General features: G+C 45.2%; 1 protein-coding gene across 1 annotated transcript; it reads left to right on the top strand.

Annotated features, from left to right (window-relative positions):
- LAP3 (leucine aminopeptidase 3) lies at positions 1–25297 on the top strand. The gene is made up of 13 exons (XM_027103283.1): positions 1–185; positions 2567–2682; positions 3993–4047; positions 4508–4613; positions 6292–6451; positions 7759–7923; positions 10599–10757; positions 15846–15970; positions 17179–17267; positions 18151–18253; positions 22267–22346; positions 24147–24256; positions 24719–25297. The coding sequence occupies exons 1-13, from the start codon at positions 84–86 to the stop codon at positions 24906–24908; spliced, it is 1560 nt and encodes a 519-aa protein (XP_026959084.1). The 5' UTR covers positions 1–83; the 3' UTR covers positions 24909–25297.
- Positions 25298–25671: the final 374 nt, after the last annotated feature.

The raw sequence follows: 25671 nt of genomic DNA, 5'->3' as shown, positions 1-25671 counted from the left end.
AAGGCTGGGCTCCCAGGCGCGCACTCGCCCTCCTTGCGCCACGTGCTCGGTGGAGGGCGGTGCGGGGGGGCCGAGCCGAAAAGATGTTCTTGCTGCCTCTTCCGGCTGCCGCGAGACTCGCCGTCCGACATCTGAGCGTGAAGCATTTCTGGGGACCCGGTCCAGCCGCCGCAGACATGACGAAGGTGAGAGGCCGCGGCTCGCTCCGGGGCCGCCGCGAGTCTTGCCCGCGGGCCACGGGGACTTCGGGTCAGGTCAGGGCCGCGTTGTTCCGGGCTTCTGAGCCGAGTTACAGACATTGGCTAGAAAGAAACGTTTCGTGTCTTTGCGGAGCTCGGCGTTGGCAGCGGGCTGCGCGGGGCTGCAGACCCCCCCCCCCCCAGTATTCTCCAGCCGGCTAGTGCCGAGGATGCGCTCTTCTTTCTCTTGCTTGAAAGTGCTAAGACCCGAACTCTGCGCGCGAGGGAATGATAGCCGTAGCTCCCGTTTCCTGAGCTCCCACTCTGTGCCGTGCCCGTATTTCATTATTTTGTTTAGTCCTCGCAGTAACCCAGGGAAGGACGGCGCCAGGATTGTTCCCACCTTAGCTAGGAGGATGCCCAAGTTTGGTGAGGTGAAATGCCCTCTAGGGTCCCAGAGTCGGCCAATCACTGGCCCCGGCTTCCACACCAAGACCTCCCTCCCCCGCTGAAGTTAAAGGCCAGGAAGACACAGGCTCTCAGGGAGTAAACTGACTAGAAGGGTTTCTAGAGAAAAATGTCTCTCTAGGGAAAAGGGCTTTGCAGGGAGACCCATCTGTTCGTGAGATTAGAAGTGTCCTGCAGAAGAGGCGCCTCCTCCATCTAACTGAGCTCCAAAACATTGTGAAGAGGGTCACTGTTCGGTCGCGGGGGATCTGGAAAAGGGGAACGGCTTGGCGGAAGGAGCACATGTGTGGGAGTAACGCTTGAGGACCAGAAAGACTGTGCCTGGCTAGGAGTGTTCTAGATGGGGCTTGAGCTCAGACCTCTCCCTGAATCACAGATGGCCGAGGGACCAGAAGCTTGTCCCCTAGTCTGTTCAACACTATGGAAATGGATCCTACTCAGGTAACATCCGTGTTCTGTCTGATCAGTTCCCTACTTGGTTCCCTGGAATCCCAGACAGTGGGCAGTCTGGGTAAGTTAGAACCTGGGAAGGTTACCAACCCCGAGGAAGCCTATTTTTCTTTGATGGAAAGGACAGGACATGATTTGGTCTAAGTACCAGTGTGATTCTGTAGAAAGGACAGAGGACCTGAGGGAAGGCATCCGGATTCTTGACCAGTTCTGTTGCACACGGGCTACTATGTCAAACCAGGTTTCAGTTTCCTTATCTATCAGATGCGAAGAAGACTACTTTTCTTTCAACCTCACAGAGGTGCCCTAAGTCAGAACACATTTTTAAAGTCATAAATTGCTGTGCAAAGGCAAATAGTGATTCCTAGGTTTACTTCCTTATTTCACATGTTTGGGGCCTGGAGCTTAAGGAGATGAAAGGATAAGCCGCTAAGTGCTGGACAGAATGCTCTGGCCCGACCCTCCCGGTGAAGGTGCATCCTTTTCCTTTCTTCCAGCCTATGAGTTGGCCAGAGTACGTGTTAGTATTGGCAAGTACAGCCATTGACTTTATTGGAATGAGTATTGCAGATTTGCATTTGAAGCTTGTAGGGAAGGAAGAACTTACTTCTACTCTCCAAGGTTCTAGGGCTGCACCTAAGAATGAAATGGACATAAAACAGATTAACAGGAGAAAGGCATACAAGTTTTATTTCATATTTTTATGTGTACATGGGAATCTTCAAAAGGGAAATGAAGACCCGAAGAAGCCTATAGGCCCGAAAGCTTATATACCTTTTTAAACAGAGATGGGGAAATTGTGGGGATGTGATAAGGCAAAGGAGCCTGGGGGCATTAAGTTGAGAGACAGGGAAATATATGGGGGAAACAAAGGGAGGATAAGGGTTATTTTAGTAGGTTTGTTGGGTGTTGACTCCCAGCCTATGGTGATAAGAATGTTCTCTTCCTGGTACAGGGAGAGAAGCGTTCTCATGGGAAATTTTATGACCAGCTTTTAGATAGGAAGGGGGGGGGTGGGTGGTCAGAGAGCCCTTCCTGCATCTGCTTTTTCTCAGCTGCCTGCACCTCAAAGTAATCAATATGCCAGAGTGGCATATTTTGGGGTGGCATGTTCTGAACCCTTTCCAGATCTGACTTCATTACAATGGAATTGTTTTCTTAAAGCACCTTTCTGCTCTTCTTTATTTGAAAGTGAAGGAAGCCCTCAATGTTGTGAAAGCTCTTGGGAGGGACCATCAAGACCAGGACAGGTAGTAATTGCGCTCTTGCATCGGCAGGAGTTTGAAACATTTAGGCAGTATGTGATTGTAGCTGACTGCCCAGCACCTGCTGCTGTTTTGGACTTGTTCTTCTGTCCTTGAGGGGGACACGGTTTTGTTGAAATGATTAGCCCTTTCTGGAATTTGGGAACCCTTGAGTCCCTCTCAGGGATCTACTCTAATTGTATTCACCTTTTCTCTTGTTTTCAGGGCCTTGTTTTAGGAGTCTATAGCAAAGAAAAAGAAGATGATGTGCCCCAGTTTACAAGCGCAGGAGAGAATTTTAATAAATTGGTGTCTGGAAAGCTGAGAGAAATCTTGAACATGTAAGTATTCATCTGTGGATTCCAGTTTTTAAAATGCCCTGAAAGTGAAAGAGAATATCTTTTCTGTGCTTTATTATTAGTGGATGAAAATGCATGGAAATACACTGGCTGGGATCTTCTCAGTGGAAGTATGTGTCTGTGGAATGCACATTGGTACTTCAGGTTCAGTATTGGGTGGGTCCACAGTTCTGGGAAGTCAGGCCACTTCAACCAAACCACAGACTTCTGTGAGAGGCTGACCCAGAAGGATCTGGAAAGTACCATATTTCCTCAGCCCACCCTCCTGGCTCCGGTTTGTTTCTCCCCACCCCCTTCCCACCTTCCATCTCTCTACCTCTTTAACTCCCCTTCACTTGTGGGGAACAGCCTGGGCTGGTTCAGAATAGGCTGAGGAGGCTGCAAGCGTTGAGTTTCAAGGGCTTCTCAGATCTTAAATGACATGTGAATCGCCTGGGGGTGTAGTTAGAATGCACATTCCAGTTCAGTAAATCTGGGTGGGGCCTGAGATTCTAACCACTCTTGGATTAGCCAGGGTCTGGGGAAGGTAGGGAAGCATTGGGGTTTCCAAGTCCTTCTGAGCTGCCGGCCACATTTAACAGACACAGAGGTGACAGCATAGGCCACTGCAACTGTATATTATTTGGATTACAGATAGCCTATTAGCATCTGATAGGTGTAGTCTAATAATTAGAGTAATTGTCTAATTATTGAATGACAGAATTTGCATCACCTGTCAATTTATACCAGTCCTTCACCAGTAGGCAGCTCTTTCAGCTGCCTTGATTAGTTCATTATAACCCCAAAGCTAACCTGTACGAGTACAGAACAGCCTGGCCTTCCTGACTGCGAGGTACCAGGGCATCCGGTCCTCCGGCTGTAATTGTGCGTTGCCACCTGCTTTGTTTTTAAATTGCCCGGTATCCCATCTGTAGATAAATCACAAAAAACCTGCAGGTTGAACACACTGCCGTCAAGTCAGCCACTTAGGTTGGTGTCTTGCGTCTTTTATGAGGTTTAAGATTGAGGTCAGCCTCCATCCAGTGCTCAGCTCTCCCCTCCATTACCCATCCACGGCATCGCTTTCTGTAGTTGGCATTAAATCTAATCTGGAAGTTTTTGAGATAGAATTAGAAGTGCTGCATCTGAGAAATCTGGCCTGAGAGAGTTCTGTATTTGATAAAAACATAAGTGTAGCAAATTTGCAGAAGCATCAGAGCATACTGTAATAATGCTAAAGGTTTGTTTATGTCACTTTTTAATGGAGCAGAGCAAACTATAATTTTTAAAACAACTGTTTCTTCTTGTTGCAGATCTGGACCACCCCTGAAGGCAGGCAAAACCCGAACCTTTTATGGTCTGCATGAGGTATGAGGTGAAAATAAGGTTTATGTGGCAAACCCTGAGTTAGCACCTGTATGTGCCAAGTACTGTGGCTGACCAGTCAGGCAGAAAATTTTGTATCGGATTATGTGTTCGTTTTATCCCAGGAATAAGCCGCAAGTATTGGTTAACATTGTAAAGAGGCGAGTTGTTGTCAAAAAGTACTGCATCTCTTGTATTCCTCAGTCTGCAGGCTTTCTTGGTTCAGTGGCCCTGTCTTACACAGCAGAGTTATTTGCAGGATTATCCTCGCTCTCCCTTTGCAACACACAGTTACAAAATTTAACCAAGCTAACAGGGCTTACAAAAATAAAGCAAGCAAACTTCGTGGTTTTGTCCCGTGCAGCGCTTTAGGGGGTTGTGTGCAAGCTCCTGTGCCATTTCGTGCTGGAAGTGGATGCTTTAAAGACATAAAGCAGCTGATTTCATGTATCTTTTGGAACAGGACTTCCCCAGCGTGGTGGTGGTTGGCCTCGGCAAAAGGACGGCCGGAGTCGACGAACAGGAAAACTGGCACGGAGGCAAGGAGAACATCAGGGCCGCTGCAGCAGGTTCTTTAACTTTTGAATTTTAATGTTGGTAAAGATTCCTAAGGATCACTCGGTCAGATTATGTCTCCCCTCTTTCCATCACCATCCCCTCACGTTCACACGAATAACTCTGAACAGATATTCAGTTTCCCTTACCTAACATGCTTGGCTTTACTTTAGATACAGAAGGTTAGCTTGTGGAATTTTATTTTTATATTTCTTTAGCTTGTGTCTGGGGGTTTCAGGACCACTCGTTCCCTCTTGCAGTATCGGCCTTAGAGCTCTGTTTTGCCAGAAAGTCCTGGTGGGTGATTTTTTTCCTTTTTTGGAATGCAGCCCTCATGTTGCCCAAATTTTATTTTATTTTATTATTTTTATTTATTTATTTATTTTTAATTTATTTTTGGCTGTGTTGGGTCTTCGTTGCTGCGCACAGGCTTTCTCTAGTTGTGGCGAGCAGGGGCTACTCTTCGTTGTGGTGCGCGGCTTCTCACTGCGCTGGCTTCTCTTGTTGTGGAGCATGGGCTCTAGGGCACGCGGGCTTCAGTAGTTGTAGCTCGCGGGCTGTAGAGCGCAGGCTCAGTAGTGGTGGCGCACGGGCTTAGTTGCTCCGCGGCATGTGGGATCTTCCCGGGCCAGGGCTGGAACCCATGTCCCCTGCATTGGCAGGCAGATTCTTAACCACTGTGCCACCAGGGAAGTCCGTTGCTCAAATTTTAAATCACGTGGAGTCATCATATTTACAAATCAGAGAAAATGGATGCCAAGGGCAAGATGCTTGTATCACTAGTTACCAAAGGTGCAAGCCTGTCCCAGTTTCGTCACGTGGACAGTTCAAAAGTTGAGGTAGGTGCCATTGGGTCTCTTCAGAGCTGAGCGGCAGGACAAGGCGGTCACCACGGAGACTGTGGTTAAAGATGCTTTGAAACCATTGCTGAGGTGGTGATAATTAGCTTGATTGATCTTTGACCCCGTGTATATCATATTTGCTTGTTAAATGTACTTTCAAAGTTCATGTTTGGAGATTATTTCATAACTTTTATTAGGGAGATTTTGCTGACCTGATCTTAAAAAATGCTGTATTAATAATGGACTTTGCTCAGTTCCTTGGGTGTAATTTCAGTGTTATCACTTCTATGTCATTTTTTTTTTTTTTTTTTTTTTTTTTTTTGCGGTATGCGGGCCTCTCCCATTGTGGAGCACAGGCTCCGGATGCGCAGGCTCAGCGGCTATGGCTCACGGGGCCCAGCCGCTCCACGGCATGTGGGATCTTCCCGGACCGGGGCACGAACCCGTGTCCCCTGCATCGGCAGGCGGACTCTCAACCACTGTGCCCCTAGGGAAGCCCTTCTATGTCATTTTTAATGTGGCAAGCTCCCGGCGATTGGGACGCTTCATCAGGAAACCCTAGTGTTTCAGAAGTGATACTAGTGATAGCAGCCACTTCTTGAGGGCCCGCTTTGTGAGGTGCTAGACTAGTCATTTTATCCATCAGTCTGTCCTCCCACCCTCTGTGAGGTGTGTGCTCGTCCTCACTCTACAGAAGGGGAAGTGGAGGCTCAGAAAAGTCAAGTGTCAGGGCCAGGATTTGAACTCCAGTTCTGATGTTTTCTCAGGACCCCACCCCAGGCCTCTGCCTTCTGCCCTCAGAGGTGTCCCTGACTGACTCCGGTTTTCTGGTTCCTCTGTCCCTGTGAAGCGGGGTGCAGACAGGTTCAGGACCTGGAGATCTCGTCCGTGGAGGTGGACCCCTGCGGAGACGCCCAGGCGGCTGCGGAAGGAGCGATGCTTGGGCTCTATGAGTATGACGACCTGAAGCAGAAAAAGAAGGTGGCCGTGTCAGTGAAGCTCCATGGAAGGTGATGGAACAAAACCAGGACCAGGCCCATTCCCTGCGTGCTGATGGCAGGGCCTTTTGGACATGAGCTACCTGCCTTTTAGCATTGGGCACTGCCGTGCAGCTTGTCTGTGGCTCTCCCGTGGCCTTAGCCATTTTAGGAGTTTGGTGACTGTGCCTCCATTCTGCTCCTGGCTTTTGTCCTGTGTGTGTTTCCCCCCTGACTCTCTAGACCCCTCCGTGCTTGCTGGTTCCTAGGAAACCATACCTGGTTGGCTCCCTGAGGAGGGAGGGAACAAGATGACAGACGGGTCCCAGCAGGTTTTGATGCAGATCATTTCCATCTACCCAATGCCTGCGGGCCCTGTACTAAACGCCAGAGATACGCAGACACAGGGATCCGGCCCTTGCTCTCCTAGTCTAGTGGGGAGACTCATCTTTGAGCAGATTTATTGAGCACCAGCTACACTCCAGCCCTATTCTGTGTTCAGGAGCAGTGTGGGACCCTCAGGAGACGGTGCTGGGAGGACAGCGGGGGTCCCTCCCGGTGGTTGGCAGCTGTGATGTAGTGGGTAAGAATGAGGGCCCTGCGACCAGTCAGCCTGGCTTTGAATCTGCCTCCCACTTCCTGGCTGGGTGACCTCAGTGAAGTGACTGAAGTCTCTCTCTGCTTCATTTTCCTCATTGGTTGAGTAGAGTTGTGGCTCGGATTTCATGGGGCTTTTACAATCGATTGCAAGACAAAACCCATCAAGGGTGTGTCCCATGGTGAACTCCGTAAGTGATGAGTGTTGTCCTGCCTGTCCATGCGCCGTGGCAGTTCCTGTCGTGCAGGAGAAGAGCCAGGGTCGTGGAGAGCTCACCCACGTCCTTTGTCTTCTGAAGCCGGCCCTGCCCTCTGGTGGGTTGGAGTTCAGGGTCCCGACCCAGGCAGGGAGAAGGCAGGAGGCCTTCCGTTCCCCGGCAGGACTGAGCAAGGGGAGCTTGCTCTGTAGTCACACCCTGGAGGAGTGTAAAAGAGGCCTTTCTGTGGAAGCCTCTGCCGTCAGATTTGGGGGGTAGATTGAGGGCTCCAGAGGTCCCTCAGGCCAACAGGTGAGGTGAGGATTCTAGGTTTCCTCTAGCTCAGCTCTGGGGGGGGGGGTCGTGTTTTCCAACACTTCATAAACCATAACAGCTGCCCCCCTGGATCAGATCCCAAAGAATAAATCCGGGTCCCCGTGTGCATCACGTTTCACTGGTCGTCTTCGGCAGGAGCCCTCCTAGCTGGGCTGTGGGGAGTGTTCCGCAGAGGCTGTCTGACGATGACCTTGTGCTTGCTTTTGCCAGTGGGGATCAGGAGGCCTGGCAAAGGGGAGTCCTCTTCGCTTCTGGGCAGAACCTGGCGCGCCACCTGATGGAGACGCCTGCCAATGAGATGACGCCAACCAAATTTGCGGAAATTATCGAGAAGAATCTCAGAAGTGCTAGTAGTAAAACAGAGGTCCACATCAGGTAATTCAGGATTCTGTCATAGACTCTTATGGCTAGAGGCAGACGGAGCCTCAGAGATCCTAAAATCCAGCTCTCTCGCTCTTCGGAGAATTAACTTGAGACTGGAGAGGTGAGGTCACCCACCAGCAGCCACATACAAGTGGGGGTAAGGGCTCAGTTTGAGGTCTCTCCCATCATACCTTGCTTTGCTTTTGAGAGTGTTGTGACTGCACACTGCACATGTGTGTGTGTTTTGTAGCAGCTCTATTGAAATATAATTCATGGAATGTACAATTCACTCGTGTAAAGTACGCAATTCAGTAATTTCTAGTGTATTCACAGAGTTGTGCTACCACCACCACAGCTAATTTTAGATCATGTTCATTACCCCGTAAAAGGAACCTTGTACCCATTAACAGTCACTCCTCATTTCCCCCTCCCCGTGGCCATCAGTTCATGGACATATGGGTTGTTTATACCTTTTGGACTCTGAATAATGCTGTTGTGAGCATTTGTATATAAGGTTTTATGTGGACGTATGTTTTCCTATCTCTTGGGCATGTGCCTAGGAGTTGAATTATTGGATTGAATGGTTAACTCTTAACCTTTTTGAGGAGTGTGCAGATTGTATTTTGTTTTGGTGAATCCTTTCTGTCTTTTCTCTTTTTGACGTAAGTGAAGAACAGAGCACGCCCTCCTTGGCATAGAATGAGAATCTCTACCTGGTAGATTCCGTTAGCTAGATCAAATAACCAGAACTGGTGTTCCCAGACCATCCTCAGGTTCGTTGTCAGCAGCCAGGCTGTTGGATGTAAAAGGCTGCCCCTCCAGGCTCCCCGTAACCCTTTAAGCAAACCAAGTCTGAGTATTTGGGGATTTATGATTAAAGTAAATCCACAGATATTTGCTTTACCTAAAGAATCCTTTACTATCAAAGTTGCTTCTCAAGGGCACTTCCATTTAAAAGGATTCTTCACTATTTAGTTGTGAGTAGAGTTCGCAGTTTTCAGGAAAACCCCTGTGGTCTAGATAGAGCGAAGGAAATGTATAATCTATAGAAAACGTAGTATTGGAGCTTGATAAAATTTCTGGAATGGTTGCTATCTATTCTGTAGCAATGTTTAGTCTCTACAAAGGTGTCTTGGTAAAGACTCTTCCTTGGTTTATTTAGGGAGACACCAGAGCTATGTTGTGTCAGCAGACTGTGGCTGTGTGGCCTCACATTATCGGTAAGGGCACCTCCTGTGTGCCTGGGAACTTAGCGTACAAAGGTGCGTGGCGATGGTTCTTGTCCTCAGACAACTGAGGACCTTGCAGGAAGGAATAGGCAGGGAAATGGCTGTGCAGGGGATGCTACAGGGGCAGAGAGCCAGGGAGGATTGTGGAAGAGTCGAAACGGCTTGCCAACAAAAGTGGTGCCTAAGCAGAGTCAGGGAGGTGGCTTAGAAGTGAACAGACAGGAGGGCGGGGCAGGAGTACCTATGCAGTGGCCTTGGGAAACTGCATGGCTTGCGGTGGAGCAAAGGGAAGTCGGCCAGAGATGAGGCCGGTCAGGCGGGCGGAATGTAGCCCTTAAACCGAGGCAGCTGCGTCAAACGCGCTCTAGCGTAGGTGGGTGTAAATCAAAGAAATACAGACTGTACTTCCAGAAGGGCAGGACTTTCATAAAACATCAAGTACTGGGTTTGTGAATAAAAGTGCCCACATTATATGGCCTCGCTTCTTTTGAAGCGTTTTTTTTTTAAATTGTTATACCTTCCATTTTTATATTCTTTTCCCTCTGAAGTTGGGTGGCCCTCTCTCTACAATGACCTCCTAGATTAATAGTTTCAACAAGTGTCTAGGCAGGTGCGGGAGGAGCGTTCCTTGAATGAGGTTGTTTCTGGTCTGTCTGTAGCAGGGTAGGATTTCTTCCCTGGCCTAGTTACTGTGGCCAGAAAGCAATACAAAGCCCTTTTGGGCCTCCAGCCTAGGAGGAATAGCGATGTGGCATCTGTCTTCTGGTTGGCACTAAGGACTATTCCCATTAAATTATCCCCATTGATCCCGTGTTTATTAAGTAATAACTAGTTTTCCCACTTCAATCAGACATCTCAAACTGTGAGAAATAGTGTGACAACATTAAAAACATGGACTTCCAGCAATTCTGTAAAAGCAAAGAAATAGGTAGTTCAGTCTAATCAATGGAGTATAGTTTTGTTGGTTCTTTGTTTGTTGATTGGTTGGTTGGCTATTGCTTTGTCTTTTTCAGAAGTGCCAAAAATAAATCAGTAGACTCCTCAGCTATCTTTGAGTACCCTTTATGGTCTCAGAGCCTTGCTAATTTCATCTTTAAATTAAAACTTTAGAAATACGTGAGTGGCTTGGGGAAAAAAATCAAGTAATAATTGTTTATTGACTATGCACTATTACCTGACGTTGTATTGCATACCATACATGAATTCTCTTAGTAATTCTATAGCTAATCTTTTGATGGAGGTGTCATTGATCTCATTTTATAGATGAGGAAACAGACTCAGAATCAAGTGACTCTCCCAAGAATATACAGAAAGCAGATAGGAGGTGATAATTGAAGCATTAACGTGTCTGTATTAAGAGCTTGTCTGTTATACTTTTTTACACACGGATGAGTTATTCTAAGTTATTGAAATGGAGATAGCAACATGTATTTACTTTTTCCCTTTTCTGCTCTATAGACCCAAGCCTTGGATTGAGGAACAGGAAATGGGATCATTCCTCAGTGTGGCCAAAGGGTCTGAAGAGCCTCCAGTCTTCCTGGAAATTCACTACAAAGGCAGCCCCAATGCAAGTGAACCTCCCTTGGTGTTTGTTGGGAAGGGGATTACCTTTGACAGGTACTTCTTTACTGCATCCATGCTTTGTATTTTGGTGAATGCTTTGTATGCCGTTGTATTATTTGGTGTGTAATTTGGTTCAGAAGCATGGTGTTTGGTCAGATCTTATATGTAACTTTAAATATATTAGGCTGCCACTTACAAAACACCTACTGTGTGTCAGAGGCTCTACTAGGCATTTTACATATATTAGCCCTGATCTTACACCTAGGAGCTAGGCATTGCAGACATTCTTCAGGTAAGGAAACCATGACTCAGGTTAAATAATTTGTTCAAAGCCCCATAACTAATAGAATGGGAAGTCAAACTCAGCTGTGTGTTTAAAATGTCTTAAAATATTTCCATCATGCACGTTGATTCTCCTGTGTGGATATTAAGGATTTCCAAGTAGATAGTGGTGAGGCAGCTTTCCAAGTAGATCATGCTGTCTTCCCTTTGCTTACTTGAGATTACTTTTTTTGCTGACCAGTCTAGCTTTCATTAATCTCCTTAAACCATAAGTGTTCCTTAGAATTGGAAGCTGTCTCTGGTTATTTCAACCAGGGGGAAGCTGAGTTCGAAAAGATGATCTGAGTCAGTATTTCCCATGGAAAGCATTTGCTACTGAATGCTAGTTTCTGGGTTGCTAATTAAATGTGAGACTTGAAAAGGATTACTTGATCAAAAAACTAGGTTAGATAAAACAAATTGTTTTTTATTTTGTTTTGTTTCAACTACAGGACTTCTTGGGGGTATAAAATATAGCATTTTCTAAATTTCCTTTTTTTTAAATTGAAATATAAATATAGCTGACATCTTAATTTCCTTTTGAAGGGAACGTTTATCTCAGGAAATCAAGGTTCATAGAAACTGCTTTGGAAAATGCTGCTAGAGATCATAAAATCTTGATGTCCCCTAGTATGTTTTTGCACCCATTCAGGAACTCCATCTGAAACGTGAGTGAATCCCACCCTTACAGGAGTGTTTCTAGGCACTGTGATGCCTCTGTCCTGGGCAGATCTGGCCTCCAGGCTGGTCTTCCTTGTACTAGCAGATTGTAATGCCTCCTGTGTTTTCCATCCACTGGTTCACGTTCTCTCCTTTAAAGCATTGGTCTCCAAACGATCTTCGTTATGTAGCCCATCAGTAAAAGATTCGAGCTCATACCACTCAAAATACGCATATTTATTTATGTCACGTGCATATACTGTTGTATTAAAGTGTGTATTATAAAACACTACAGCAGGGAATTCCCTGGTGGTCCAGCGGTTAGTACTTGGCGCTTGCACTGCTGGGGCCTGGGTTCGACCCCCGGTTGGGGAACCAAGATTCCATAAGCCGCATGATGCAACTAAGAAAATAAAAAAATAAAAATAAATAGAACACTACAGCAGATAAAAATAAGAGAATGAAAGCTGTTTTTAAACATCTTGCTAATTGTGATGGTTTTATACTATCATGGGCTAATATCTTAATTGAAACATTTATGCTTAGGGTGAAGTTTATTGTTCATTTAAATCTGTACTTGAATTTTTTGCTATGGTAATATGAAGCAAGGAGGCCTGACCTAGTCTTCTGGATTTAGAGAAGGCTTCCTAGAAGGAATGACAGTTTTAGCTTAAGATGTGAAGGATAAGGGAGTTAGTTCTGCGGGGAGTAGGGCAGGGAAAGGACCCGGTGGAGGCTGCGGGTGGGAAGGAAGAGGGGAAATTCCTGGTACTGAAAGCATGCCAGAGTGGCCGTGACAAAACGTGACTGGGGGAAGGGACGAGGCACAGCTGGAGAGATAGGCAGAAGCTGGGTTGTTCTGGGCCTGGTTAGATTTTGGACTCTGAACAGTTGGAAGTAACTGAGGGGTGTCTAGCAGAGGGAAAGAATGACGTGAGAGTTACACATACAGTAAAGTCCACCCATTACGTGTTCAGTTCAATGAGCTTAACAACCGTGTGCACCCATGCAGCAAACCACCTCTGTCATGAAAACAGAACATTTCCCTGACACCCCAAAAACTCCCTTGGGGAATTTTGGGGGGATGCTCTTTTGCAGTCATCCTCTCCCCTACCCCACCTCAGATAACCAGTCATCTTTCTGTTATTGTAGATTAGTTTTGCCTCTTCCAGAAATTCATTTATGTGGAATCTTTTATGCCTGGCCTCTTTCTCAGCATATTATCTTTGAGATTTAACCATGTTGTGGTCATATCAGTAATCTGTTCCTTTATATCACCGAGTCATATTCCGTTGTATGGAAATACCAAAATTTGTTTATCCAGTCATTGCTGAGGGAAATTTGGGTTGTTCCAGTTTTGAGTTATTAGTAATAAAGCCAGTATCATCTAGAAGCCTTTATGTGCATATATATTTATCTTTCTCTTAGTTAAACACCTAGGAAAGGAGAGTTGAGTTGTATAATAACTGCATGTTTAACTTTATAAGAAACTACCAAAGTTTTCCAAGGTTCTTATACCATTTTGCATTCCCACTACCAGTGTACAAGGTTCTAGTTGTTCTCCATCCTCCCCAGCGTTTTATGGTGTCCGTCTTTCTAGTTCTAGCCACTCAGGGAGTGTGTAGTGGTATTTCTTTGAGGTTTACTTTGCATTTCTCTGACTAATGATGTTTAGCATTTTTTATGTGCTTATTAGCCATTGGTACATCTTCTTTCATGAAGTGTCCAGATCTTTTGCCCTTCATTATAGGAGTGTTTGTCTTACTGAGTTATAAGTTTTTAAAAAATATATTCTAGATACAAGTCATTTTTTTCAGACAGGTGCGTTGAAAATATTTTTTTTTCCACTGTGAGGCTTGCCTTTTCATTTTTTGAAGTGGTGCCTTTCGAAGAGCAGTTTTTAATTTTAATGAGGTATAATTATTAGTTTTTAATTTTATAGTTCATACTTTTTTTGCCCTGTTTAAGAAATTATTGCCGGGCTTCCCTGGTGGCGCAGTGGTTGAGAGTCTGCCTGCCGATGCAGGGGATGCGGGTTCGTGCCCCGGTCCGGGAGGATCCCGCATGCTGCGGAGCGGCTGGGCTCGTGAGCCGTTGCTGCTGAGCCTGCGCTTCCGGAGCCTGTGCTCCGCAACGGGAGAGGCCACAACAGTGAGAGGCCCGCGTACCGCAAAAAAAAAAAAAAAAAAAAGAAATTATTGCCTATGCCAAGTCTGTGTTTTCTTTGACAAGTCTATGGTTTTAGCTTTTAAGGCTGTGATCCATTTTGAATTTTTGTATATGCTTATAAAAAGCATTGAGGTTCTTTTGTTTGTTTTGTTTTGTTTTTTTCATCTATTTGTAAAAGTTTGGTAGTTGTATGGGTAATGAAGTGAAGGGGTAAGACTGCTATAGGGACATCTGAATATATATAGGAGCCAGGGAAACATCTGAATGACTGATGGTGGTAGCCTCAACTTGGATGGATGCAGGAGAAAAGAAATGGATGGATTGGAGGGGAATCTAAAAGGTGAGCAGAGATAACTGCTGACCTTTGACTAGTGGTTATTTAGAATGATAGTCCTATACACAGAGTGGAACCCCCTGAGCAGAAGTGGCCTAGAAGTAGATAGAAGGACAACCTCATGCACCAGCTTGCTCTGCTTGCCCCCATGGGGTTATGTCTGGACTTCTTGGACCAGGAGTGTACTTCTTTTCTTATTCTGAGCCAGTGGATAATCTTTAATTCTAGGTGTAAATGACAGCCATCTAAATATCAAGTGCAGGGCTTCCCTGGTGTCACAGTGGTTAGGAATCCACCTGCCAGGCTTCCCTGGTAGCGCAGTGGTTGAGAGTCCGCCTGCCAATGCAGGGGACGCGGGTTCGTGCCCCGGTCCGGGAAGATCCCACATGCCTCGGAGCGGCTGCGCCCGTGAGCCATGGCCGCTGAGCCTGTGCGTCCGGAGCCTGTGCTCTGCAACGGGAGAGGCCACAACAGTGAGAGGCCTGCGTACCGCCAAAAAAAAAAAAAAAAAGAATCCACCTGCCAATGCAGGGGACACGGGTGCAAGCCCTGGTCCGGGAAGATCCCACATGACGTGGAGCAACTAAGCCCGTGCGTCACAGCTACTGAGCCTGCGCTCTAGAGCCCGCGAGCCACAACTACTGAAACCCACACTGCTAGAGCCCGTGCTCCACAACAAGAGAAGCCACCGCAATGAGAAGCCCGCGCACCACAACGAAGAGTAGCCCCTGCTCACCGCAACTAGAGAAAGCCCACGCACAGCAACAAAGACCCAATGCAGCCAAAAATAAATAAATAAAATAAATAAATTAAAAAAAAAGATTTAAATATCAAGTGCTTTGGAGGTGAATGAGAATTAGGACCTGATTTCTAAGGTGAGCAGATGTCAGAGCAAGGAGTTGACTCTCTCACCAAGGCAAGTCAGCAGCAGAATCCAATTAGAACTCAGAGTAGAAACCCCTGGCTCATTGCCCAGCCTGCAGAGCCAGTGGCTCTGGGTTCTTATAAACCGGAAGCAGAAAAGTCACTAGTTAGTTCAGGAAGTCTGTTTGGGGCGGTGGCTTGGGTTTCTTGGTAATTGAAACCTTTCTCAGCTCTTGTGTTTGGGCACTGTCTCGAGGCTTTGGGCTAGCATCTTCCTCGTGCCTGGGTTGTATTTTGCTGTCTGCAGGATCCAGCACACCTTGGGGGTGTCAGAACGAGTTCTCTCGTGTCTTCCTAGGAGTTGAAAGGGGTCCTCCCGGTCTTCTGTGAGCTTGTCAGCTTTCCCCAACAGCTTGTGACGTTCAGGTTCAATAAGTTGATCCATTCATAAAATTTGCTGAAAAGACAAATCTACCTAGGTGTCAGGAGTTCAGATGGGATTTGAGCAGTGTTGACTGCATGATGTAGTCATGTTTCCAGTGGCACTGCTTAAATTTCATTCATACAGAAATAAAATGAGCTAACATACCCACCTGTGTTTCTGGAATTATTTTGTGTCTTTTATAAAAACCACAATATTATCTTCTTAAATGCTGAAATCATTGATTCCCAATTTGGAAATTTCTTGGCGTTTGTATATGGTAGTTTACCCTCAGCTTACACGTTCTTTTTAGGGAAATGGTCCTGGCCCCCTTCTTTGCTATTAACGTGGTACCTTGTCCTTTCCCCCCCAGTGGTGGCATCTCCATCAAGGCGGCGGCAAACATGGACCTCATGAGGGCTGACATGGGAGGAGCCGCCACTATCTGTTCAGCCATCGTGTCTGCTGCCAAGCTCGACCTGCCCATCAACGTCGTAGGTGCGCGGGAGAGGGAGGGTGTCTCGGAGAGCTTCTGGGATCCTGTCAAATGGTAGAACAGAGACAACAAACATGGTTTCCTCTAATCTGAAAAGATCAAGAAATGGTTTTTAAATAGGTTTTCATCAAGTGGCAGATGTTTGTTTAGCTGAGATAGGTGTTATCTTGTCTGAACTGGCAGAGTTAAACGTATTCTGCGTTGTGGGCTGTAACTAGAATTGATTTGTTTTACTTCTGCAAAAAGTGGTTAGCAGTCAGGGGCACATAATGTCAAGTTTGCGGTTAACTCCAATGGAAAATGCTCAGTCAGTAGTCAGGGTAGCGATTACCTCATAGGGTTGTGGCTGATTAAGTGCCTCGACATGCAGAAAATGCCTGGGACAGAAAAAGTGCTCAGTACGCAGGCGATTTTTGTAGTGCAGGATGCCAGACACAATGCTGGGGGTTTGCCATGTGTCAGGGGGAGCTGGGAGCGGGGACTGAGGTCAAATGACTTGCGCAGTGTCACTTCCACTGCATGGGAAGGGAGGACTGCAGCCCGGGTCTGTCTGACATGCCCCCTCCCTCTCCTCCTCCATTTTTGCTGAACTGTTTGAAAGTGAGTCTCAGACATCACGACACGTCACCCCTGAATACTTCTGCTTGTGTCTCCTAAGAACAAGGGCATTCTGTGTGATGACAATAGCATTATCATTTCCAGGGGTTGATACAGTAACCAAATTCAAACTGCCCAGTTGTCAAAAAAATGTTTGTTTTATATGTGTGTCTATACACACACGCATTTATTTATTTCTATTTGTATTTGAAATCTTAGAGCCACTCAAGGATCACCCCTTGTGTGTGGTCACCATGGCTCTTTTGTTTTCTTTAATCTAGAGCCTATTCCTGCCCCCCTTTTTTTTCTTTCATGACACTGGCAGTTTTTAAAGGTTCAAGGGTCGTCTTGCCATGTCCTACAGTTCGGATTTATTTGGTTATTTCTTCACAATAGAATCAGGTTAGACTTCTTTGGAGAGAATGACGTGTATTTCCTGTTGCTGGTGCGCGTAATGTCACCTGGGTCACTGGTGTTGCTAAACTCGATCACTTGGTTGAAGTGGTGTCTGTGACTGGCATCTATTGAGGGCCCGCTGATGACCTAGGTCCCATGGGTGGTGTATTTGGACCTAGCACACTCCATGTTCCTTCATATATTCTTTTTTTGACAGGTTTGGCCCCTCTTTGTGAAAATATGCCCAGCGGGAAGGCCAACAAGCCTGGGGATGTTGTTAGAGCCAAAAACGGGAAGACCATACAGGTTTGTAGGTGGAAGACACAGCCTCTGAGTTCTGCTCTTTCTGAAGGACTCCCAGCACAGCCACATCAACACATCTTGAACGGGTGCAGAGCGCTGGCTCTGTAGGGAAGGCCAGTGCCTTTATTATGAGTAGCTTTTCATACAGTCAAAAGTACTTCTTCATGGGAACTTTAAGATTGTTTTTCCTACCTTACTCTTCCTCCTACTTCCTGAATGCTGTACACACAAATTACCACGAATTTGCAGCCAACCCTGCAGAACAGGGAAAAGCAGTAAAAGTGCAGGCTGTTTTCTAGATTCACCTTCGACGTGATAACTTTTTCCATTTAGCAACTCATTCGAGTGGAAAACGCATTCTGCATCATGGGTGCTGCATCTGGGGATGTGGCAGCAGGTCGTCCGCTGGGCACATGTATGCATGTACACACACATTGCCCATAACGACTGAGCTCTATTTAAAAGAAAAGGATATAATAGATATGAAGTTGCTGAAGTTGCAAGAGTTCTCCGGTCTGGAGATCCAGGCTGCTGCTTCGATGTATCTTTCCTAAACTCTTTAGCCTTTTTGTTTTCAGAAATCTTGATATTTTTTCCCCTTCCTGTTATAAACTTAATAGTAAAGTGAACCAGACACTTCTCTTTATTTCAGCCTCCAAAGTCATCAGCATTTGGTTATCAGCTCTGATACAGGGATTATTAAATTACGTTTGCTCTTCAGAGTAAATATACTATTCCCGTTCTAATGGTAGTATGTTTTTGATACTCGATGACAAACATCACACCAGCGTTTTCTTTTAAATTGAACATAGCTGTGTGTAGATTTTATGTTCATTATTTGTATCATCTTACCCTTTTTTTTTTCTTTTGACCTTCCTGTTTGCAGGTGGATAACACTGATGCTGAGGGGAGACTCATCCTGGCTGATGCGCTCTGCTACGCACACACTTTTAACCCAAAGGTCATCATCAATGCCGCCACCTTGACAGGTCAGACAACGTGCTTTTCCTGCTTTTGTTTGAAGAAGGTCTCATTTGTTGGCATCGAGTGCACACATTGTACTCAGGGCATTATTTTGCTGAAACCTGGCTCGCTCCATTTGCATTCAAATATCTTTCACCAGAGGAATTGTTCTGCAGTTGTAAACTGCTTTGAATATTAGCCTTGTTGTTTTGAAACATCCCAGGCTGTACCTTTAAGTAAAGAAATAACAAGTGGGTCAGGTCAGCCCATCCACAGCGACGACGTCTATGAATGATACTAGCGATGTTTTCTGTTACGATTGCTGTTTGATACAGGTCTGAAAAGATTAGTGATAAATTCCAAAATCAGTAGTTATTTTTATTAATCATAATGCATCTAATGCCCCCTGAGTGTTTTCTGAACTTTTGTACTTGAGGTTATACAGAAATAAAAACACTGGGGATGGAGGTGGCAAGGTCCTCACGTAGCAGAGGCGGGGCCCTGTAATGTGTTGTGTGAAGCTTGCTGGCTTTAAGGCCAACCCAGGGGTGGCTCCCAGCTGTGCTACTTCCTAGTCCACCAGCCTTGGGCTGATTCCCTGACACCCCCGAGCATCAGTACCTGGGGACAAGTCTGTTTGTCTCGCAGAGTTGTGAAGACTGGAGGGAGTTTCTGGAAAGCCTCTTTAATGCAGCGCCTACACGCGGCAGGCAACACCACCGGCTCTGTAGAGTAGGAGTAAATGCCTAAAGGGACGACGGTGGGCATTGCCTTACTGCAGAAACCCAGTGTTCATAATCTTTTATCCAACAGTTCTCTTTTTAGGAATTCATTCTGTCTCCATCTTTTTTAAGATTAAAATTCAGATCATTTTTTATCCTTTGATTTTAATTCTTCCCCTGGTCACGTGAGCCTTTACTTTAAGAGAAGTCAGTTCATGTTTCTTTTTTATGTGTTTCTAACAATAGTCCACAGATTTATATGCTAAGAATCCTCTTTTCAAGCTGGCATTATAGTATTTTTATGGTCTTTTGTCTCCCTTTTTAGTTCAGCAAACATTTTAAGCTGAACAACAGAGGTTCTGGGGCTGGTGTTTGAGGGGCAGTGCTGAGGTGGGTGATAGTACACCCTTTCTGTAAATGAGGAATCACAGCCCTCCACCCCCTTTTTTTTCCCAAGCCTGAGGGTGTGAGAAGGTGGGAAAGTTGGTTCCAAGTAACTAAGGGCAACCTGATGGGGGAGCCTTCAAATCACCCCAGCCGTTGTCCTTGCTGAAGGCTGTTGATGGCTCATTTTAATTCCCTAAATAACTTACTGAGCCCCTTCTTGAGTTCCAGGAGCTGGGATTCAAAGGGGGAGGATGAGAAACAGTTTCCAACCCCAAGTTCATAGCAGGAGGAGGAACGTAGTCTTTAGAAGGAGAAAATAATTTGTCCTGCCTCTTAATAGCATGTGACTTTGACAATGTCTCAGTTGTCTCGTCTGTAAAAGGGGTATAATAGCACGTCATTGGCAGGAGGGGTGCCTGTGAAAATTAAATAAGGTGATACGGGTTGTTGTGCCTGGTTGGTAGAGACTGGACTGATGTTACTGACCTGTAAAGGGTAGGCCTGTAGCAGAGTGTAGGAGCAGCGGCTGCTCAGGGCGTGCCGTTCAGTCATGGTACCTCTCATTTTCTTAATGCCTGTGATTTAGGATGGAATGAGAGTGGTGACATCAGCACCTTCCTTGGAGCTTTGATGTTCCTTCCATACTCTGAGAAATTCTGGTAACACTGATGAGTTAGCACCTCAGTATACAGCTTCAAAAGTACCTTGTAAAAGAAAATGGAAGGTATGCCCCCGATAATGGTAATTCTGAAATTGGTGGTGGTACTAGTTCTGTAATTATGTAGAAAATAGATTATTTTCTGAAGTATGTAATGAAATCATCTCTAGAGCCATGATCCCTGTTGGATCACATTAAATATTTATGTCTCCCATTTTCTCTTCCTTTAAGAGCGGATATCACATCACATTCTTGTTTGCAGTCAGTGCTCATCTTCTCTTTGAGAAATTCACACACTGATGCAAGACTCTTACAGGGCTGATAGGAATGTTTTGAGGACAAGTGAATAAGTATGGAAAAAGCCACTAACTTGAAAAGTAAAGCATTAATGAGTGTGTATCCCCGCAATCATATAGACAGACCATAGGCAGTGAGTAACCAGCAACCATCGTAGTATCTGGGATATAGGGGATGCCATGAATGATTGATGACACAGTTGGCCTGTGTTTAATCCCTTCAGATGGCTGGGGATACAGAGGTGGGTCAGGACAGAGGTGAGGCCTGCGTCCCATGGGGCGTGGCATTCAGCAGACCCTCATGCTGACCAGCACAGAGGAGCGGTGAGAAAAGGAGTCTGTGAGAGCCGGTGCATCTGGGGATTTGACAGGTCTGAGATGTCAGGCATCTTGTCTGAGAAGTGCTGCTTGAGCTGGGATCTGAAGGAGGCGGCGTTAGCGGGTGGAGGGGGGAGAGCGAAGGCACCTCTTGAGGTGTGTGTGTGGGGGGGGCAGCGGTGAATGGGGCCGAGAGGAGCAGAGCATGGCTGGGTGGGGACTTTCGGGACCTGTGTGCTGATAGGCACCAGTCCCCCACTGGCCTTGGCGTGTTGCGGGATTTAGTCTGGAGCCAAGTGCAGCAGGAAGCTAAGAGTGGAGACTGTGGGATCACATTTGCCCTGTGAAAGGGTCCCTGGCCGGCAGCGTGCTGAGTGCAAGGGAGAAGGGCCGAGGAGACGCTGGCAGGCCAGGTGGGCTGGTGAACGGTGTTTGGTTGTTGACTCCGGTGGATGTGTAAGTGTGTCTGTTAAGGATGAGTGTCTGCGTTTAGCTTCAGAATAATGTCAGGTCTGAGAGTATAGGTGAAACAAGTTTGCCCGTGACTTGATAATTGTTTGTGGTGGTTAATGGGTCTTACTTGTATGTCCATTACATTATTCTCTTTGCTTTGTGTATATTTGAAGATTTTGACAATAAAGTTTTTTTGTTTGTTTTTTTAAAGTATTACCATAGTCCAGTGGTAGATGATGGTGGTAGCAGTCACGGTGAAGGGAAGTGAATCGGTTTGAGATATAATTGGGAGGTAGAGTAACAAAACCCCAAGGGACAAGGACCCAAACAGAGTTGCCCACATGTCATGTGGAATCACAGGTTTTTACATATGGGTCACCGTTATGTTTACACTACACTGTTAGTCTGTACACTGTTATGCGTGCAGTAGCATTATGTTTAAAAACACAATGTACATACCTTAATTTAAAAATACTTTATTGCTGAAAAATGCTAATTAACCATCATTTAAGCCTTCTACGAGTCACAGTAGTAACATCAAAGAAGACTGATCACAGATCACCATAACAAATAATGAAAAAGTATCAAACATTGCATGAATTACCAAAATGTGACACAGAGACACGAAGTGAGCAAATGCTGTTGGAAAAATGGCTCTGATAGGCTTACTTGACGCAGGGTTGCCACAAACCTTCAGTTTGTGGAAAATGCAATATCTGCAAAATGCAGTAAAGCAAAGTGTAATAAAACGAGGTACGCCCGTACCTCCACCCAGCGGGCTTTTAAAGCCATTAAGAATACTTTCAACGAATTTGTTTATAAAAGAATAAACGTTTAAAGCATAAGAGGAGGAGCACCTATTGGACATGTACAGTGTGGTCTTAATTATGTTTCTTTTTTAAGTTTAGAAGAAATCTGGAAAGAAATATTAAAAATATGTGGTGTTTATCCCTGGGATGAGATTATTGGTGATATTTGATGTTTGCTTTTTTTTCATTTTCCTTAATAATTGAAGGTGAATTCTAGCTTGAGAAACTGGAAAGATATTAAATATATACAGCAAGGATTTCCCAACATCATCTATTTTCTAAAATGAGGGAGACATTAAAATAGGGTAATGGCCAAAGTTTTGGTCTGCATAGCAGCAGAGAAACCTGTCTCGCCAGAAGAGACTGAACGCTGACCTGAAGGGCTGTGTCTTGCAGGTGCCATGGACATAGCTTTGGGGTCTGGTGCCACTGGGGTCTTTACCAATTCTTCCTGGCTGTGGAACAAACTATTTGAGGTAAGAATAACACATACAGACCTAGATTATGGAGATGATTTAATTACTCTAGCCTTAGAATGCTATATTTCTTCATTAAAGTGATTTTTATGTTGTAGATTTGCCTTTGAAATGAAAACTCAATAAACTCGATTCAGTGTGGTTTTCTATAAATGTTCCAAAATTATGGGTATGATGCTATATTCCTCCTCTCCTCCAGCAGCTTCAGAATGAAGTGAAAATAACTTTAAAATATCCCTGATGTAGACAAGGTTACAAGGACAGCTTTGTAGAAGAAGGAATGGCCTTTTAAGGAATTCGGGTCATGAGTCAAGTAGGGGAGCATGTAGATAGGGCTCACCTGCGTCCCTTGTCCCTTCGCGGGTGGTGAGAAGGACGACTTCTGCAGCTGTGCTCTGTGCCTCCTCCCAGCCCTTTCACAGCAGCCTCTTCCAAACAGTTTCCCGTCACCACCACCCGCTCCCTGCTCTCGCTGCCATCAGCTTTGCCCAGCGACGCCACTCGGTTAGCCTCCTTTAGCTTGTCCAGAGGCAGCGTGTACCTCTGGCGTCTTGGTGACACCCTGCTCTTGGCTTCCACAATAATCTTTTCTGGTTTCCTTCCTCGCTGACTTCTGTTTCAGCCTCCTTGGCCAGCTTTTTCCTTGGTCTGCCCCTTTGGTTGCCTTCAGTCCTGGGCCACATGTTCTGACTCTGCATGGTCCTCACCGGAAAGCCCATCTACTCCCCTGGCTTTAGCTGTCACCTCTCTGCTGAGCTCCCATCTCTCCTGCGGCCCAGCCCCTGTGCATCCCGCTTGGCTGTGAAACAGGTCCATCTGGCACCTCATTCTTTCAACAAGTAATTAATGCGAGCTTACTATGTGCCAGCAGAAACAAATACAAAATGTCCCTGAATACATTCTTGATGTGGTTTAAGGTCCTAAACTGCCCTTCCACCCTAAACTGCTTCCCTTTCACCTCTGTCATCTCACCATTTGTGAAGCCCCCCTCTACCGTTCCCAGCCTCAGGGAGAAGCTCAGCCCCCTTGTCTCCTTTCAGGTAGGCTGTGGGGCCTCTCTTCTGTGCTAGGCACCCAGTGTCCAGTGTCCCTCGCTACCGCCCACAACGTCGTTGTTGGTTTTGATTTTTTTTAAATTTAATTTTCTTTAAAAAATTCAAGTTATATGTACATAAACACTGAAATAACAGTCAGCGTCTATACAGCCTACAGCCTCTTTTCCTGGAGGCAGTTGCTTTCAACCCTTGGTGGGTTCCTCTGATAACTACTCAAGTCTCAAGACAGCAGCTTATATTGCTGCTTCCTGACTTTTCACTTTTGGCTCTCACCTTTGACCACAGTGTATTAAAACAACCTTTATCCGTTTCTCCTACTAGCCTGTGGGCCCTTTGATGGCTCAGTTATTAAGTGTCTTTATATCCCCAACACCTTGGTGCTCAGCAGTTCAGTAGGTGATGGATGGATGGATGAATGAATGTGTAAATGATTACGTGAATTATCGAGGTCACGTTATCTTAGGAGATCTGGCCAAATCAAACCAGCAAAGCCTGTCTGTGCTACAGGTTACCAGCTTATTCATTTAAACTGAGACCCATAATATTAGTTTGACAATTTTAGCAGATGCCCTACAGATTTGCGGGACTGTTTGACAACATTCCTGGCTTCTTTTATAATTCTTAAGTAAACCTTTTAACTAACTGAAATAATTCTGGAATCTGTTGTATTGCATCATGTTTTAGAGTAACAGGTCAGAACCTGCTTCATCTCCTCCGCCAACTAGCATACCTATTTGCTCTTTAGGCCAGCATTGAAACGGGGGACCGTGTCTGGAGGATGCCTCTCTTTGAACATTACACAAGACAGGTTGTAGATTGCCAGCTTGCTGATGTTAATAACATTGGAAAATATAGGTATGTAAAATAAGCTATAAAAGTACATTTTTACAGTCATCATTGGTTGCCAGAATGACCATTTTCAGTTTAATCCTCTTTCACAAAAGGTTTAGCTGTCCAATTTTCTTTTGATGTAGTGCTTGTAAGCACTAATTTCTGTCTTTTATTTTCAAGGTATTTCCCAACTGGTTCTCAAAATCTTGCATGTTTTCAAATCTAAAGGTCATTTTAAGCAAATGGTAAGGGAATGAGATGCAAATATGGTCGTTACCGTAGGAAAAAGAATTTATCCTTTATGCTTAAAGCTATGTCTGAAAATCTTGAAAGTGGTTTCTGGGTTAACATCTTAAGAGGTCTCATTAGAGACCTTGACTTTGCTCTCTGGCCATAGAAGCCACTTAGCAGGAATGGAGGATCTTAATAGAACGTTCAGTGCACATTTACATGGGGTTAAATGTTGATTATTGTCTTCCCCTTCAGATCTGCAGGAGCATGTACGGCTGCAGCGTTTCTGAAAGAATTCGTGACTCATCCTAAGTGGGCGCATTTAGACATAGCAGGTGTGATGACCAACAAAGATGAGGTTCCTTATCTGCGCAAAGGCATGGCTGGGAGGCCCACGAGGACCCTGATTGAGTTCCTGCTTCGGTTCAGTCAAGACAGTGCTTAGTTCAGATGCTCTAAAATGCCTTCATTCTGTCTTCAACAGGCAGTAGAGCTTCAGAATACTTTTGAATGAATAGATCAAAATCTTTTAAGGGAAACAAAGGATGGTATTTAAAAACACAGAACAAAATGAAATTTGTATGCCTTGATTTGTTTCTCATTTTATGCAGAGATTTATAAAGGTAAAGCTGATACCTTGCTTGGCAAAGATTTTTAAGATACTCTCTCTTAAATGAATAATGATGATTTTTTAAAAGCTACCTAATCACTTTTCAGAGTATATGTTTGTAATTGAGGAGCAAAATTGTATTTCAGATTTGTGATGCTGGGAATATGAGCAAACTAAAAGTTGCTATGCAGTTGTCAGAAACAATAAATCCAACTTCTTGTGCTCCCCGGTGTGGCTCTGGTTTACTTATATATTATTATAAACCCAGTGATGCTATAACTTGTCTCTTCTGGCTGTGTTATATGAACTAAGTTGGATTTCAATGTTAATGATCACTTTGGGGCACTCAGTGATGAGCTTATGAGTTTGTGAGGCGGTACTATTATCCCCACATTACAGATGAGGAAAATGAGGCACAAGATGGGGGTTAGTAACATGCCAGCGATGTCACCAAGCTAATAAGTGGGAGAGCAGAAAGCAGTAGAGCTTTCTTTTTTTTTTTTTAAATAAATTTATTTATTTATTTTATTTTTGGCTGTGTTGGGTCTTTGTTGCTGCCCGCGGGCTTTCTTTAGTTGCGGCGAGCAGGGGCTTCTCA

The sequence above is a fragment of the Aethalodelphis obliquidens genome, unplaced genomic scaffold, assembly GCF_003676395.1.
Source record: "Aethalodelphis obliquidens isolate GAN/ISIS:26980383/991018 unplaced genomic scaffold, ASM367639v1 scaffold6, whole genome shotgun sequence".
Lineage (NCBI taxonomy): Eukaryota > Metazoa > Chordata > Mammalia > Artiodactyla > Delphinidae > Aethalodelphis > Aethalodelphis obliquidens.
The sequence above is the reverse complement of the archived record's forward strand: the minus strand, read 5'-3'. Positions and strand labels throughout refer to the sequence as shown.